The sequence below is a fragment of the Harpia harpyja genome, chromosome 11 (genome assembly GCF_026419915.1).
Source record: "Harpia harpyja isolate bHarHar1 chromosome 11, bHarHar1 primary haplotype, whole genome shotgun sequence".
NCBI lineage: Eukaryota > Metazoa > Chordata > Aves > Accipitriformes > Accipitridae > Harpia > Harpia harpyja.
Window position 1 is genome coordinate 3,295,055 of NC_068950.1, and position 18,205 is coordinate 3,313,259.

The 18,205-nt window shown below is 38.8% G+C and overlaps 1 protein-coding gene across 4 annotated transcripts in view; it reads right to left on the minus strand.

The window, feature by feature from the left end:
- The window catches only part of KDM4B (lysine demethylase 4B), a 94,841-nt gene that overhangs the window by 42,418 nt on the left and 34,218 nt on the right, over positions 1-18,205 (minus strand). For all 4 annotated transcript variants that reach the window (XM_052800641.1, XM_052800640.1, XM_052800639.1 and 1 more), the window contains 3 exons: positions 15,346-15,395; positions 12,043-12,146; positions 7,440-7,577 (listed from right to left, as the gene is read on the minus strand). In XM_052800641.1, the coding sequence (XP_052656601.1) occupies positions 7,440-7,577; positions 12,043-12,146; positions 15,346-15,395 (292 nt within the window). The remainder of the gene's footprint in view (positions 1-7,439; positions 7,578-12,042; positions 12,147-15,345; positions 15,396-18,205) is intronic.

Consider the following 18,205-nt stretch of genomic DNA (forward strand, 5'->3'; position numbering starts at 1 on the left):
CTGGCAGTTTCCATTGCAGGCTCTTGGAGAGTCACCCTGAGCTGGCAAAGTCTTTATTAAGCAGCATTCAAAAAGTCAAGAACAGCATGCTTTACACCTTGCAGTAATTAAGCTCAAGTAAGTTAGGCTGAGTAGCATAAATAGACCTGGTCTGTTTAAAAAAAAAAAAAAATCTCTTTAAAAAACCCAGCTCCTTCCCAGTTCAGTGCTCTAAGGGTTACACCAAACACTGAGCTGAGAGGGAGACAAGCTGCCTGAAGTCATCACTGCCCCCAGTTGCCTGCCCTGAAGCAGAAATGTCCCATTTGCTGTGAATCAGTTCCTGAGCGGTTTATAATTACATTCTGGATGTAAAATTAGTCTCTCAGATGCCCCTTCTCAAGGGCAGGGCATCCAGAAGGGACAGGCCAGATACCAGCTTAGCACCCATCCATCCACACGGACATCAGTCATTGGGTCCAGTGGCAGCCAGGCATCCCAAGAACTGAAATCCTGGAAACCTCCAGGGTGTATTTTTTCTTCTGATAGAAGTGTAAGTGTTCTTCCTTCATTAACAAAAATGATGACAGGCAACCTCCCAGTCAGTACTTCTGAAGAGGATCTTGGAAGAGAGCTGATAAAATGAAGCTCCCTGATAAAATGAAGCTCCAAGACAGTTTCAGAAAAATAACTGTCTCCTTTCCACCTTAGCATGAAAAACACTGTAAAAATTCCTCTTTATTGCACAGAATCAGTGCTTTGTCGAGAGTAAGGTATTAGGGATGTTTAAAAAAACTAAAAGAAAATAAGTAAAAGAAAAAGAAAAAAGGCGGACGATTTTGTACAAGAGCAATTTTGAATCTGTCTGAGAAAAACTATGGAAATGCTATCCCATACCAGTGGGTTTTTTAATGTATTCTAAGCTTAAAAGGTCTAATTAGAGTCAGTTAAGACAGACATACAAAGTAATGCAAAAATACAATTCTGATTTTTCTTATTTTGGAGACAAGTTTTACAGTATTACCAAACAGTTTCTGCAAAAACCTCATGAATTTTATTTTCTTAGAAAATAAGGACATCTTTTAAGAGAAAGAGAAAACCTACTAACATCTGAATGGTAAGAAGTAAGCTTCAATTTTACAAGGAAAATTATATGCTAGACAACTTTAAAACACAAATGCTCCAAATGTAAAGTTGAGATCTGTTATTCCAATAGTATAAAAAAAAAAAAAACAAACCACCACGTGAGGAGAGGGTTCAGAAGCAGTAAGCTATGTAAAAGGCACCTCTCAAAGATGCCTTTATGTATCAGTAAAATCCAAACAGAAGAGTCTTGTCTTCCCCTTCTCCCCAGGGAAATGACTAAGCAGCAGAGCAGGACTGAACTGTACTGGAGCAGAGCTCTGTATGGGAATACTGCGCAGGAAGAGATGAAGGCTACTTATTTCAGAATGTAAAATGTAGGATTTGGGAAAGAGGGGCAACTTGAGCCCATTTTATATTGAGATAGATAATTCCAGCACTATCTCTGGAGTAAACAAGAGATAAAATGAAGGTATGAAAATGTCAACTGATAGTAACACAGACATTATCATCTAGGAGTGCCTGCGATTAATATAAAGGAAAGTGCAAGAAATTGTTCCCCTCCCATCCACTTATTTCCAGTCCAGTTTGCAGAAGAAACAGAAAAGCCAACCTGTGAAGTACACTTGAATTTCTTATAAAATTGTACACTCTGAAGGTGTCTTTTTGAATACCAGGTGTCGTGGTTTAACCGCAGCCGCTCACTCACTCCCCCCCCACCCAGTGGGATGGGGGAGAGAATCAGAAAAAAAGTAAAACTTGTGGGTTCAGATAAGAACAGTTTAGTAGAACAGAAAGGAAGAAACTAATAATTATTATAATAACAATGATAAAATGACAATAATAATAATAATAAAAGGATTGGAATATACAAAACAAGTGATGCACAATGCTATTGCTCACCACTCGCCGACGGATACCCAGTTAGTTCCCGAGCAGCGATCCCTCCCAGGCCAACTCGCCCCAGTTTATATACTGGGCATGACATCGCATGGCATGGAATACCCTGTTGGCCAGTTTGGGTCAGCTGTCCTGGCTGTGTCCCCTCCCAACTTCTTGTGCCCCTTCAGCCTTCTCTTGCTGGCTGGGCATGAGAAGCTGAAAAATCCTTGACTTAGTATAAACATTCCTTAGCAACAACTGAAAACATCAGTGTGTTATCAACATTCTTCTCATACTGAACCCAAGACATAACACTAGACCAGCTACCAGAAAGAAAATTAACTCTATCCTAGCTGAAACCAGGACACCAGGAGACTTACAGGGCACCTCGACTTCAGGAAAGACACTTCACTAAAACACTTTGGTTTAAAAGGGTTGTTTAGTCAAATACACAGCTATTAAGACCGTCTGTCTGTCAATGGTTGCATCCAAGAGTTTTCAGAAACAAAGCGAACCAGAACAGTAATGCGGAAAGGAACTGCAGGCTCACGCAGCGAAACAAGCAAACAAAAAACCCCTCCAGACTGTAAGGAATAAAAATTATCATTCACTGCCTTTCATTCACCAGGCCTTCTTCAACAACCAAACAGAAAAAAAAACAAAACCAAAACAAAACAAAACATGACAAAGAGTTAATGGAAGACAAATGACCAAAAAACTCCAACTACAGAGTACAAAGGAAAATATTTCACCCTAATTTTCAAGGCTCTGCCTATGCAGGTAAACGTTAACTATAGCATATACAAATAAAACCATGCCTACTCAACTGTAGTATTTGATCAGTAATGTTAAGGTCTAAAGCAGAGTATTCAGATTTCAGCTGACTCCTGAAATATTGTGCCAGTATCTCCAACACTGCCAAAACCCCTTTTGACTCATTTCTTCTGGATCTCTTTTTACTTTGCACACTGTGACAGACTGATACTCATGTTAGTCAAATAGGACTGTATCTTAAAAAGAGCATTCCCTGCCAGAGCTTGATCTGCAAAGAATGCTGAAATGAATTCCCATCACGTATTTGGAAAGACCTAGTAACAGCACACCAGGATTATCTATGGGAGCCCCAAGATTAACTGAAGGTCTCCGTCCCATCCCTAGACAAGTAACTGACAGATGTGCTGTTCAACCACAGCTTTTCACACAGATTAGGTGGAATAGGCAAGCTGTGGTTGGCCTCAAAGTCACCTTGACTGGAAAGAAGTCAGCTGCAACACAAGGTTCCTCGAGGACAGATGGAGACATTTACATTGACAATAAATGGGATAACACTTAAAGAGCTGTTAATTCTTACACTTCTGGGCACAATGTCCAGCTGTAGGCAAGACATCTATTTCCCAGTGGTACACCACCATATAATTAAAGACATGAAGTAAAGGAGAATGTTATACCCTTCCTCTGAATCTAAGGAGATTGGCATTTGCTAAGAACAGAGAGCAATCAGTCCTGAGGATTTAGACACATCATGAGAGATGACATGAATTTTGTCTGTCACATACCAGCACTCTGCATTGAGGCTAGAGAAGCAATTATTAGAAGGATCAGCAAATCAGACTTAAGAGGCAAGCACTGGCTATAACTAAAAAGCTGAAACAAGACCAGGGAAAAACTAAAGAGAGAAAGCACAGAATTCTGCTGAACATTTGTGGTAACCCATGTGCCAAAAGCCATCAGCTCCCAAATTGCCCACCTGAGCCTGGGACATGCTAAACAGATACTGGAGACATCTGATACAGATGAGGATGCAAATTTAACTAAACATAGGACCAGTACACAGAGATAATAAAGACGTTTTGGTCAATACGTTCTTACGTTAAGAGGCTACTCGTCAGCAATGGTTATAACTTCCATCTAAAGACATGAAACCCAGCATCACACCCTAGTTACCATTATACATATACCCTTCCACTTCTGCACATCAACTTCTCCTAAGCAGTTCTGAAAGAGACTCCAAAACCTCTCCCTAGGTTCTCAAAAAGCCTTGAACCAAACAGGACAGCTAGTTTATTCACTTGGGTATTCACCAAACCGGTTTCCACTTGAATTTTTAAGCATCTGTTCATCTTGGTTACAAGCTTACACAGAAACAAGCATATTTACCCACTATTAGTTTCCTACACAACTCTGCAGCCATTGGGGTTTTTTTGCTAATGCTGATGCTCGTTCTACAATTAGAGCAGAACCAGTGTCTACGAAGCTGATCTTTAAACTTCAGTCTGGTTATTATGTATGTTTTTACAGCCTAAGCAGGTTCTTCTGTGGTTACCACAACATTTCATCCATCTGGCAGGCAATTAGCACGGCTCTGTCTATGTCTCTCTGAGGTGAGCCATTACCTTCCTATGTGAGCTCTCTCTAACGCTGTGCTATTGACATATATCGCTCTCAGTAGAGCAGAATCCAGATTTCAGCACCAGGATAATGTCCAGGAGAACAACTGGCTAATTTTGAACCTTACCTTGTCAACCATCTCATGAGTACTGGTAGGACAAGATAGCCATATTGCTAACCTGAGGAAAGGAGAACAATCACCTTCCAGCCAAATGTTTCAGTGCAGTAAGAGTATGTACCTGCAGAGTAGCTGCCCAGTCAAGAGTTTCCAAGAACTTTATAAACAAGTATATGACAAGAAAAAAAAAACAAACTTCCTCAGATGTGGGCAAGGATAATCTAATTGTGCCTGAGAGCACAGAAATCAATACAGCCATTTTTTAAATTTAGTAAACCTGCAGTAGTTAACCAAAAATCACACACTCCAGGATGTCCCTCTTCACAAATTCTCTCTCCAGAAACGTGCAGGTAGCTTGAGTGTACACAGTCAGCTGATATTTCATTAAGTCCCTGTTTAACTTAAAATGAGATTTAAACAAACCTTTTGCCCTTACAGTGTAACAGCATTCATACCTCATCTGGAACCTGATAGTAAGGTATCAAAGGGTTAATTAACATGTATGCAGTGTGTGGTTTAAGCAATATTAAATGGAAATCTCTGAACAGACAAGTGTCACTGAGTGCAATGGAAATAAATTGGGCGTCTCCTTCCACACTTCAACTTTCTCTCCCTAGATTTGCTCAGAGCTCTCTATGCTGCTTGTTCAGTAATTTCACGCTACGCTGCTTAACAATGTAAGCATGGAGGCTCAATCTAAAACTGCACTTCCCAAATGTCACTTGTTTGTGAACACATGGCTGAACCCAAAATTGCTTTTAATATTAGAGTGGTGCCTGCTGGCACTGCTGTAGTTAAGGGTCTGTCAGAATTTCCATGATAAACCCCATTTTCTGGGGTGTAATACCATGACCATTTGCTACAGATAAACCTCGTATACAAGGTCACAGCAGACAAACACGATTTTTAAAATTTTCAAACCAAGTTTGCTTGGCTATTTTTGAGTTTAAGACACTTAACGCTGATTTGAGGCCTCTTACAGTTCTAGGTTTTTCTTACCATCCCTTTAACTCCAGAACAAATTCAAATGTATGAGTCCCACTCCAGCCTCCACCTGGCCCTGGAGCCTCAATTACTGCCACAGGGTCTGGTCTACAGCCTTGATGGGATATGAAGAGATTACAGACACCAATGTAGGGTTCACTACTTTAACACTAGTGTGGGACAGAGAGGACAAACACATAAATTTTCACCACGAGGACTTTTCTGTTGTGAGAATCATTTCAGTTGCCATTACTAGCAATTTAGAGGTATTACCCCACCGGCACAGTGAGTTTGTGTATTTTATATTTCATGGCATATTTCATTTTTATATTTCATGGCACAGCCCCCAGTGTGTCTAACAGAAGATGCTTTAACACCACTGTAGTTTCAGAAATGACATAATAAAATCTGTTTATTTCAGAACAGGAGAGCGCTCAAATGCCAAATTTGTTGGCTAACAGTAGAGTCCTTGAAACCATGGGCTGAATATTACTGAAAAAAGTAAAGACGACAGACACTTCACCTTTTGGGAACCTGGCTGGCTGAGCTTGCTTTCCACGGGACGAGCTTCTCAGACATCAATTATTGTGCCATTGGATAGTCAAAGACTGCCTGCCTGCAGTTGCTGAGGGAGGATATAGAATACCAAACAGGGGAAAAAGCAGGAAAAAAGGTTCTGTGGGGTGACAACCAACTTTTTCTAGTTGGATTAATGATGTTCACTAATTAAAAAGGAAAAATAGGAAGAAACAGCATGGGGGTTTTTTTGCAATTCTATGGGATCCCTTGAAGCCTGCAGTGTCAGAAACAGTACTAGCCTCCAGAAGCAAAAAAGAGTGACTCACATTAGTCACAAAGCAGCCACTCAGGCTGATTAACACACAACATTGATCACTACCAAATATAATTCTGTGCAGAAAGTTTCAGCTTGGCTCAAAAATAGCCAAAGGCATTACAGCAAAAAGGTGGACAGTTAAAAAGGGCGCTGTCAAGGACCCCAGGATCCCAAAGCTGAGAAGAGAATGACACTATTCAGTAATCATCTACCTTTTGCTACTCTTGGAACATAAACCTTTGTAAAGGAAAAATGGACATCACTACGTTGTTCCACAGATTGAGACAAAGATGTACTTGCAGTCCATTTTGAATGGAGGTGGTTTTGCCCAGAAGAAAGCATTAGGATGCATTACAAAAGTTACAGAGCCAAGCCGAGTTGATAAAAGAAAATTAAGTGAAGGAGATATTATAAATGCTATTCTAGAGTGAAAACTAAGTCTACCTTTCTGGAAAGGGACATCTGAGGCAATTTTTAAATGCTACCCTCTCTATAATCATTTACCCTTTCCTCAAAGACTGCGTAGAATTGATCCCCAATTTAAAAATTCACAGATCCTACTGAATCAGTTACACTTCACACTTAAAAACAAGAGAATGCTGTACACGTGCTGTCGTGGAAACTATCACTGACTTCAGAACTGTCAAAAGTAACAAAACATACAAGAAATTTGCCCTAACAAGAAATAGCCACACAAAGTCATCTCAGCATGACTCTCCTCTTCAAACTTAACTGAGTGCATAGATTAGAGAAATTCAGATATTTTCAGATGGTTATTACCATAGTCTTATTAAAGCTTAAAAGTATTTCCAGCTTACTCCTTCCCCTTCAGTGTGTACCTAATGAATTGTATTCAGTTATATCAGTCACCTTATTCACTGTGAAATGCAGTCTGGATGCATCAGAAAACTAATCCTAACTTACTAGTTTCAAAACAACCTCTTCACAAGGCGTACGTAACATCTAGCATTTGAGAAAGTCATTACTAAGCCCTCAAAATGACATAAGTTATCAACAGGCATAAAACAGCAACATGGCACAATGAAAGAGCACATCGTCAAAACAACGGCACTTTCGATTTTGTTCTTGAGGTTAAGTCTCCTGCTCTCATTCCTTTGTATTTCACAAGCTAGTGGTTTTAAGTAACCCTTCATCCAAACAGACACCTACTTGGGTTGCCATTTTTCCATAGTCAATCCACCGCAAAGTGGCGAAGTTGGTAGATTCAGCACAGTTGAAGCCATGATTGAAGCCAGCATGGTAACCATAAGGAAATGTAATCATAAACTCTCCAGCTTCTTGGGTGATCTGAAAAACAGAGAAAAAAAGACAAAGAGATACCCCACAGATCAGTTAACATAGCAGCTTGAGAACAGAGACCTATTAAAAAAAAAAAAAAAATCACTGGTTAAATCTGTCTCTCAACTGGAGGGTAGGCAGAATAGTCACTGCCAACTCTTGGTTAAACCTAGAACAATTTCTAGTTAACTGCAGAAATACTGAAGTATTCCTTTAAGGAAAAAAGACAGTACAATGGATGGAAGGGGTCACAACATCTGAACTATTTAGACTCACAAGCTCCAGTTACAAAAAGGGTCTCAGGCTGCAGCATTCCAAAAGATCAATAACTCTTTAGATTGTGACCACTTTAGCTCATGCTAAGTCCAAATTTACATTCCCACCACCATGCTAGTGGAGCCAAGAAAACTGGATTTCTGCCCTAACATGCACTCCACATTGCTCGGCCCTACTGAAGTACATGCTACCTTACACTTCATTTATTTCCTCACCCACATTTATCAGTCTTACTCCCATTTGTTCACCCAAAAGTGAAACATCCAAAAAATTACAGCCCACCATTTGTCTACTTACGTAAAATTAAAACAATAAGCATTACAGACATTACTAACATAAGGGTTAAAAACTCTACAGATTACAGCTGTAATCAGAGGCCAATCAATTTGTGACGCTTCTAGAAAATCCTCTTTTTACATCTTCTGCAGAGAAGACATTGGGGGGGGGGGGGGGAAGGAATTTAAATGTTGATTATGGCACAGATCATAAGAGCAACTGGCAGTGACATAGCGCACTTGGAGCAATCCTTCCAGTCCAGCTCTCTAGCTTAGCAAGCATGTGACAGCACCTCCCTTCTGTGGATTAGGAAAGAAGCAAAATTTGACCTTCCCTGTCTTTACAACCCAGAAGTGCTGACAGACCTTTCATAGCAGTCACATGCCAAGCAACTCCATTTGGATTCCCTCCCACCAGCAGTAACTCACAACACAGCAGTTCAGACCCTACAGACATTTCAAAGTACTTACACTTGTAAAACACAAGGATGGCTCCAAATTGAAAATGTGAAGAGGCAGAAGCTAAAACATTTACCCACTTGGCTGGACTAACACCTAAACTTGCTAATGTTATTAACGTTAGCAGAGTAATTTAAAAAGAAAAAGAATAGAATAAAAATTGATATGATAATACAAGAAGCTTCTGCAGTATTTCTGGATGAGAGGTACTGAAGTCCAGTCTGTACCCAGCTTCACAGAGCATCCTCCCATCCAGCCTCCTCCATAAATCAAAGCAGAGTGGTAGATTGCTAACTTCAGAAGACAGAAAGATTATGTTTCTGTCAGGAAATCTACATCCTGGTGTCTTCATTTCAAGCCCACAGTGTATGTCCTCCATGCCACTGCTGTCAACATTATCCCTACAATAAATTAGAAAGCACTCAAGATGATGGATAGGCCATGCAGAAAAGTAATAACTATTGAAGGAAAGCCAGCACAAACTGCCACTCAGGAAGAAAGCCCTAGATTTACTGACTTCTGCAAGCTCTTGAGGAATAAATGGAGAAATCAATAGGAGATTACAGAAATACACATTTTTAATTATTAAAAAGCCCTAGTATTGATCTGTTTCTTTTTTCCAGAAGTAAATACCATTACAGAGATTTATAAATGCGTGCCTATTCACTTCATTGAAATCTGCCAAGAATTCAGATTAAGGGATCCTATCTCTGTTTCTAAAGAAAAATGGCAAATGTTCACTGTTTCTGAATAATAGCAATCCTCCTTCAAAAGCTACTTTTTCAGGACAGGAGGTATTCAGATATAGGCTGCTCAGACTAAAGAGAACTCCTCCTCTTTTTTACATTTAAAAACATCCTTCCAGTGAGTGCCATAGAGAAGAAAGTAGCTATCATTAAAAAAAAAAAACAAAACCAAAAAACTTCCCCCCACATTCTGTAAATCAAGATTAGGAATTATATTTAAGTAACATGTAAATAATCCCTCTTGCTTTAAAAAAGAAAGTTTGGTTTTGGCATTAATATTGTCCTCTATGTGTACACTGGTGTGTTTTGGTTTGGTTTTTTTTTTTGTAAAAAATAGGGAGACAAGAATCATATTCTTATCACTGAGATTTCTACATATACTCAGCATGAAGGAGACACCAGACATCAATCTGCAAAAAACCTTCATGTCACAAATCAAAAGACTCATAGTGGAAAGCCTGGCTAAGCAGGTAAAGACTTTTTACCAAGCAATAAATTAGAAAATCCCTTATTTAAGCCACTTTGTATCCCATCCCTATCACCATACAACTCAGCAAAGATGACTTGGGATAACCTTGGAAAGGAAGTTTTCCTCTATTGCCTTTTTACAAACTCCTTTCCTCCTCTTGCTTGGTTATTGGTCAGAAATCACTTAGTATACTAATTACTAATCAATGCCACTTTCCTCAGATAGATGGAAAAGCAAACATATAACAGCGTATTATTCTAGAGAAAAATATGCCCACCTACAACTTTCAAACATTTGAAGTCCTGCAAGAATTTCTTTCACTTTCTGACCTCCAGCAGACCCAGGAGCACTTCCCCAACATGCTGCTTGAACAAAATGGCAGAAATTAATTCCCATTTCCTATTCTCCTCCATTCTGCAGGACGACTGCATGTCACTGGAGGATCATATGGCAAACTTCACTTAGAATGCCTAGTGTGCACCAACAGGTACTTTTAAAATTATTATTTTCAGCTTCTTCTTTAGATAAGCAGTGCACACTTTTTAGGCTCTGTTCAGCCAATTATTGCACCACTTACAGCTTCTGGTTAAAACAACTTCATAAGGAAAACACCGCAAGAAGCAGCAAGACACAGTGTTCAATTGAAACTGAAGCAGAAAGAAGTATAACAAGAGATCCTTAAAATTTACAGTTTAGGCCAATAAATAAAGATAAGGTCGGACGGATTTTTCAGGAGCTTGCACTTGCTACAGATTTTTGTATTCTTTTCTGAATATGGTCAGGCTAGAGAATGTCTCTTATCCTCTATCAAAAGTCATTTCTCAGAGGGGCATCTATGCATTAAACTGAGATGCCTCCCATATTCCAATCCACATATCCACTTTCCTGAAATTTGTAAAGTAAAAAACCATACCAAAAAATTCAGGTCCCACAATTAGATATTTTCATTGTTATTTTCAAGCATGTGTAGCAGGTACCCGTGTTTTCACACTTGGGAATTAGGTTCCACAGATAGAATTACAAGAAAAATGGTTTGTTGCTCTCTATGAACAATTTAATATCAACCATCATGTGCAAACTAGGCCAAGTCTAGCCACTGATGTTGAACCATAAGCACCACATTGCTTCGTGCAAGTCTCCCCTGCACCGGCAGCAAGCTCATCTGACAAGCCAGATGATCATGCTTCAAATTTCATTCATCACAGCCTTCCACTAGGAAAAATGAAACAGCCTCTGGAGCAGTAAATTGAATGAATTCATAGTTTTTATGCTATGAAAGAGCCAAGATCTTTTACTTCCATCTCAAAGAATCGCCAGGCTCATCAAATAGGTGCTACACTTTGTCTCAGGTGGACTAACTCTAACAAAACCATGCTTTAAAAAAAAAAAAAAAAAAAAGGAAAAGGAAAAAATATCAGGACTCAAGAGTTCTTACGTAGAAAAAGATGGCCATAGTATCTACAGATGATGATGCAAAGGGGATGGGGAAGGATGAAATCAGTTTGAACCCAGCATTCTTTGACACTTCCCACTGGAGTTAAGAATCCCAGTACCTCTAACTCAATTCCTTTTCCCACATCCAAAGGCAGGACACCCTAGCAGGACAGGCTGTGTGCGCCAGTAACACACAGCAGCAATAGTTGTTTGACTGATTCTGCACAGATACTAAATCCGTGGTAAGCATGCTTGGCTGAGGAGATTTACTTCTTGCCAGAAGACTTTAAGAATAAGCATATTAAAACGATCATACCAAATAAACATGACCCCTCATTTCAAGTAAGAGGGCTTAAGAGATTCATGGATCCTTACTGGCTTAGCATAAAACGAACGCTTACACAACAGAGAACCAGCACGTCTAACTCCAGGTTTTGGTTCCTACTGGATCCAGCAGAAAAAAGTCTGTGTTCAAGAATTACCAATGAGTTATGCTGCCTATTGATAAGCCATAGCATCTGTATTACAATTTGCCCCTCTCTACCTGGAGAGACTAATTGACAAAGTTAGTTGTAGTGAAAGCTTTTATGAAGAGAAGCACTTCACAGAAAGTGTCTTAGCCAAACCACAAATCTTCATTTACAGGCAGCCACCTGGTTTAAACTGATAGGATACATTTAGCATAATAATGCATTCTGAAATTAAGCAAATTGCTCCCCAGCGGCTTGTGATGAATTGTTTCCTTAAAAGAGGGGTGCTGTGCTTTGTGCACCTCAACAACTTGCCAGTGTATTCAATGCATCCATTGTACATACCCGGTCAAAAGGAATGCCATACTTCTTCAAGATTGAGGGCGAAATGAGGGTCATCTTGTGACGGAGGAAAGCATCACATCCCTGAGAGCTTCCTGGAAAAAATCCTGTAGAGACATTAAAAAGAGGAGTATCACTATAGGAATATTATATCCAATCAGTTATTTAAGCAGAGACAAGCTGACAAAATGAAAGCCTGCCTAAATACTTTATATAGATCAAAGCAACAGGCATACAACTGAAGATGCCAGTAATTGGCACATCCCTCATTGTTTAAAATACCACGTAAATTTTGTGACAAAAACTTGCATGTTGAGGCATATAAGTCTAAATCCCATTCAAGTTGAGAGTTAGCATCTAAGTCTTCCATTTCTGGGAATAAGTATCTTGGTCAAAATCTCAGTAAAACCCTAGCAAATTAAGAAACAGAACCTGTCCGTCTCAAGTTTTGGCTAGTACCCTAAACCCTGAGCCACCCTTTTTCTGAATACGGACAAAGAAAAAGTAGCAAGCACGCATCATCTATTCCAAACACTGCCATGTCCTTCTTATACCTTCTCTGATGGGCTGCTATATTATTCATGGGAAAGTACTCGTAACATTCCAGGCCAATCTGCCCTACATACCACCTCCAAAAGGAAAAGAAAAAAAAAAAAAAAAAAGGCATGTAGATGTTAATATTCAGTCACAAGAAAGAAAGGAAACAAAACATGTCCATCACAAGGCAGTGGAAGGAGGGACACTCATCCACTGGCCACAGTTGTCACTACCCAGTCTGGCAGAGACAGTACGATCTGACTCAGCATCTCAGCACTATTAAGTGTTACATTCTACCATAGCTACAAGATCCATGCTGAGCTATTAAAACAAATCACAAATAATTAAAAATACTAAAATTGTGGTTAAAACGGAATAAACCCCTTGATGTCAGCACTTCGCTCCCAGAAACGTCAGCTCAACCAATGTAACACCATTTTCCTCTAGACCATGTGTTTCACTCCAAGTGGGTGATTCACTAACAAATCATGTGTTTATAGGGATTAAAAAACATCACCATTTAGGAAAATAAATAACCCAAGCTCTGGAAACAAAACTAATTGATGAGACATATTGGAAGGGGTTTCAGAAAGTGAAAAGGATTACTGGATTCCAGGTTTTCTTATATTTTTGTACTAAAAGCATTTCAATTAAAATTATGACTGTCTGCTACCCAGTCTGTCGTCCCTCTCTGCAGTTCCTCTTTTTAATGCACAGTTTAAGTGGCTCTCATTAAAACTACTAATAAAGAAGCACATTTTAAGTGATTAGCACCAATAACATGGCAACACATTAACATTCTCTCCACGGGCTCCATAGCTCTCCCAGTGAGCCCATTTACAGCTCAGCTATTCATTTTCCATATTAATTGCCACTCATTTCTCCATAGTAAACTTCTTCATAGTATAGACCACTGATGCATAGGACAGGGAAAATGCCCGAGCAGTGATACTGTTTCATTGCAGTTTCAAAACATTACCCATTCTAACTTCCAAAAGGTACTAAGCAAGCAAAAACTAAAGCAAAGACGAGATCATTGATAATTTGCTTCTGGTTTATACGTTGCCAACCATCAATGTGTCTCAAAAATCGATGATCAGTAAAAATAAGTTACAAACAGCAAGAGATTTAGTATTACTTATGTCAGACTTCGGTGTGGTATTTTAGATTCTACAGAACACAGGTCATCTGGATTTATTGACTTTTTAATAGATGAAAAAGTAACTTTTATAAAACCTGGCAAATGACTAAACTGAACTGTATGTAGCTTTGAAAGGCAACATTTCTGAGCAGCAATTTTCAATATTATTTGTATTTAGGGATCATGGCGCTCAGTGCACAGGAAAACAATACTACCATGCCCTAGGACATTCATCCCCATTTATCCTACACAACCAGTCACTCCCTTCAACATCCTCCCCTTTTTAATTCGTGTATGAAACGGCCAATAGAATGTCAGACTGTCAGCAAGAAATGTCATTACTAGGAATTTGCCTACTTTCTGGCAAAACGGTATGAGAACTTTTTTTATTTTGCATCAGAATACAGTCTTCCAGATTTTCCTCCCTGCTTCTGCTGCACTAACTTCAACAACAGATTTAAATCATTAAAGTATGCCTCACTGAAGATGAAACACATAGATTTTGAGTTAATTATCCTGGGACAGGAGCTTTTTTTAGCTGGGCAGCGCCTAGAACATTTGCAAGTGAATGGAAATAGTAACTAAAATCAAACACAACATCAACAAATTAAAAAATGTATACTTCTGCGGTCAGACATCTTCCCTGAAGCTTCCAGCATTACCAACTGGAAATCAGCAGAAATGCCAAGGCCAGGACACCAAACTCTGCGCTCGCTGCTCGTGCTGGGGGTGGGCAGCCACTTACAGGACGACCTTGGCAGGTGGTCAGGCAAGAACTCATACACGAGGTATGTTCACAGGCAGCTGAGGCTGGTGCTTTGTCAGGCCAAAAATTTACAGCCAGCCTGGTGAGAGGTAGAAGTTTATCACAGCTCAAGCTAGCCCTGCTTTTTTTTTTTTTTTTTTTGGTGGCCTTTATTGCACTGAAAAGATAAAGGAGGATGAGGCTGGAATAAAAGGAAAGCCAGCAAATACAGTGCGTATCATGTATCACTATACAGGGAAGCGAGAACTCCGCTAGTGATTTTCTGTGAATGCCGTTGCTGAATTTGTAAGCACTCTCCTACTTAAGACTGAAAGTAATCAATGCTAATACTGTATATGTAACAATTACAGTGTAGGAAGAAAGAATAGTTTCTACCATCCTTTTTCCCTGCAGAACCAGAATGTGTGTCAGGGGGGTATCAGGAAGACCGCCCCAGGCTGCACTCCACACAGCTGGAGCAACAGTTCTCACCTCTCTGTTGCAAACCTCATATTACACATGGAGATGCATGATGGGTCTCATTAAACCCATTTTCCAGACATGGAAGCATTTGGTCGCAAAGCCTCAAAATTCAAGGACTTTTTTTTCCAATCAATTTTAGTTAGAGTCACAGCATCTCAGAAGACCGAGGCTTTGAGAAAACAGTTGCACTAGTAGGAAAATTCACTGACAAGAGGACACGGTTTCTGACTGTGAAGCTATTATACCAATGCAGGTTCATCAAGCAGCTCTTGCAAGATTAAATTAGAACAGCCAGTTCAATGTCAATTCTTTATCAATCTGTTTAAAAATCAAGGGCAGAATCCTCCCGCAGGATGCTTCAGTTTTCACTGAGAACACACCCAGGAGGAAGCAAGCTTACCTTTCGCCAGGCGTTCCAATCTCTTGCCGTGTTCTGGAGGTATGGCGTACCTAGGAGAAAGTTAACACAGAAGAAAAAAAAAAATTATTGCTCTGTAACGTAAAAACAGTGGAAGAAAAAGAAGGCTAGAAACAAGTGTGGTAATAACTTTCAGCATAGCACACTTACAACTAATGTCTGGAAATACAACCTAACCAAAATTTTATAAGTCTGGAAGGTATCAGTAACACATAATACATGGAAGAAAGCCAGTATTTTAATAAAAGTTCTTAGACACGTTATATGATGTGTGTTATTTTCCTGCAATTTTTTTAAACAGCATCACAGGACTTGACAAGGTAGATGGAAAAACCGAAAAGACAAAGTGATGATACAGCACTGGAAAAAACAGATATAAATCAGTATAGGGAACAGCAGGCATGTTTTCTGCAAGAAAGATACCAGCAAAATAAAACCATGAGGCTATGGTAAAGACTAACACACAAGAAATTTCAGATGGGCTGAAAAGGTGTGAAGGAGGGTCTGTGTACATCAGCCTATCCACAGCAAATTAAGATTAACTTTTTCAAAGAAAACTCTGTGTAAAAATTTTTCATTTTATTCAAAAAAGTAAATATTCTTCACAATGGCTGAAGCAGTCAATCCTTCTATCTATGCTGCATTGTATTGTCTGATACAAAATAACAGAATTAAAACCATCTGATAATTTTCTTGGTGAGGTGAATGAAAAAAGAAGGGTCTTCTGAGAAGAACAACATTAAAGGGTATAGGGAACAACTTCTGCACTTTTTAAAAGATGGTCTGTTAGAGTAGGGGTAAAAAGAGTGCAAAAGAATTTGATGGAAATAGGGTTTTTTTTTTTCCATAAGCACAAAGTATTGAACATAATTCTGGAAAAACAATCAACTGCCTAAAGTCACACACAAGCCTAACTGCAATATTCTCCTGTGATCACTGGAAAACAGCAACAGAGTCCTACTTCTAAAACAGTTTTGCCATGAGAAAAGATAATATGCTAGGTTATAGAAAAGACCCTTCATTTCTACCACCCAGAAGCCTTTCACTGAGCTCTTCTGGGTGTGTAACAGCTCATGACCGCTGCATACCTGCTCAGTCCACTTCAGAAAGTTAAGAACAAGAAATTCCTGTTTTCTTCCAGGCAATCTGGACACTTCAATGTGCTTAAATGTAATGAAGACATTAAAAACAACTTGAAAAAAGCTGCAAAAAAGCTTCTAATAGTTGCAGAAACAGTTACACACGATTATTTACAAAAATCAGGAAAGTTTCGAATGGTTGTTTTTCCTCCCGAAAGTTGTTAGTTACCTTACTGCTTTGAAGTTATACTACCTCAGTATTCACAACAGCAAAAATCAGGCGACTAAGATTTTATACATTCAGGTTATAATGAGGGAACTAAATACCATGATATACTTAAACATGTTTCACATGATGACACACATAATAATGTCAATGGAATTTTGTAAGTTATTGTTTACATACTGCATCAAATTAAATGTGGTGCTCATACCATTTTTTGTAACAGAGAATTTTGAAAATTTACATTTGTAAGAATGACATTTATAGCCAGCTATAACTTTTGTTCAATGTGAATAATAAAAAAATGCATTATTTCTGTTATTTCCAATAAAGATGTCAAAACCATCATGTCTCATTATACCAAGCTGAAAACAGGATATTGTAGCAGGCAACCGCACGATCTCAACAACAGGTAAACAGTATTGCTCTACTTATGATAGGATCTCTCAAAATACACCTAATTTGAGAGGACTTTCAGCCAGTCCCCTTGCTCAGCTTCTCAATTTTCAAGTCTAAAGTTTATCTACAGTGTCAGGAGAAATAGATGGAAGTCATATCCCATATTGCTTTTGTACAAAACCAAAATTTACCTATTGTAGTCTGGCAGGTTAGAAAGGATAACAAAGGACAGAAATCGTACATAAGATGCTTCAAGATTTATACATTAATCCGATTTAAACTGATGGCTTAAAAAATAAAATCTAAGCGAAAACACTACATAGCACCTAATCTTGTAAAATAATAAATACAGCAATGGACTCCCAACATCCTCTGACCAAAGTTTGACAGTGCCTTAAATTGCATAATTATCAAACAATTCAATTTCATTTGTCTGGGACAAAGCTAGTAGCTTTCATTCTACAAAGACCATTCATCACTTACATAAATGTGATAAAACTAATCCCGATCCAAAGCTCCTTTGTGGGATTAATGTCCCTTAAAACAGGGAAATGAGACATTCCATTCCTTCTGGGAAAAATGCTGAAGGATTGGGAAAGAACTAATTTATGGCTACAAGGCTGCCGATGATTAATGTAATATCCCCAGTCTACAATGCAACCTTCACTTAATTAGTGCCTATAATTGGGAGTTGTAAAGATAAGATTAATTGAATCTCGAGGATGTTAAAAGTTTAATACATTGGAACATGGTTATTGTGTTATCTGAAACTGCAGACTGTAAAAAGCCAAGCTGAGCTTTAGAGAATGGTCCATGGAGAGACAAAGTAAAAGGACTTGCTTGGATAGAAACCAGCAAGAGAGAAGGAATTTCCAGCTTATAAAAAAGAACTATATGTAATAATATACAAATCAGAATACCCTACCACAGAACAGCCTCTTGGTAATAGTTGACTCCAATTTAGAAATTAACTTTTTTGTTTGGGCCAGTCTTTTAGGAAGCAGAGACTGTACATCCTTATACATTTATTCTCAGGAATTCAAAACGTTAACTGCAGAAGAGAATTAAAAGTAGGTCAAATTCTGCTTTAAGTTACATTCACAAGTCTGACTTATTTACATAAAGATAGGCAATAAAGAAA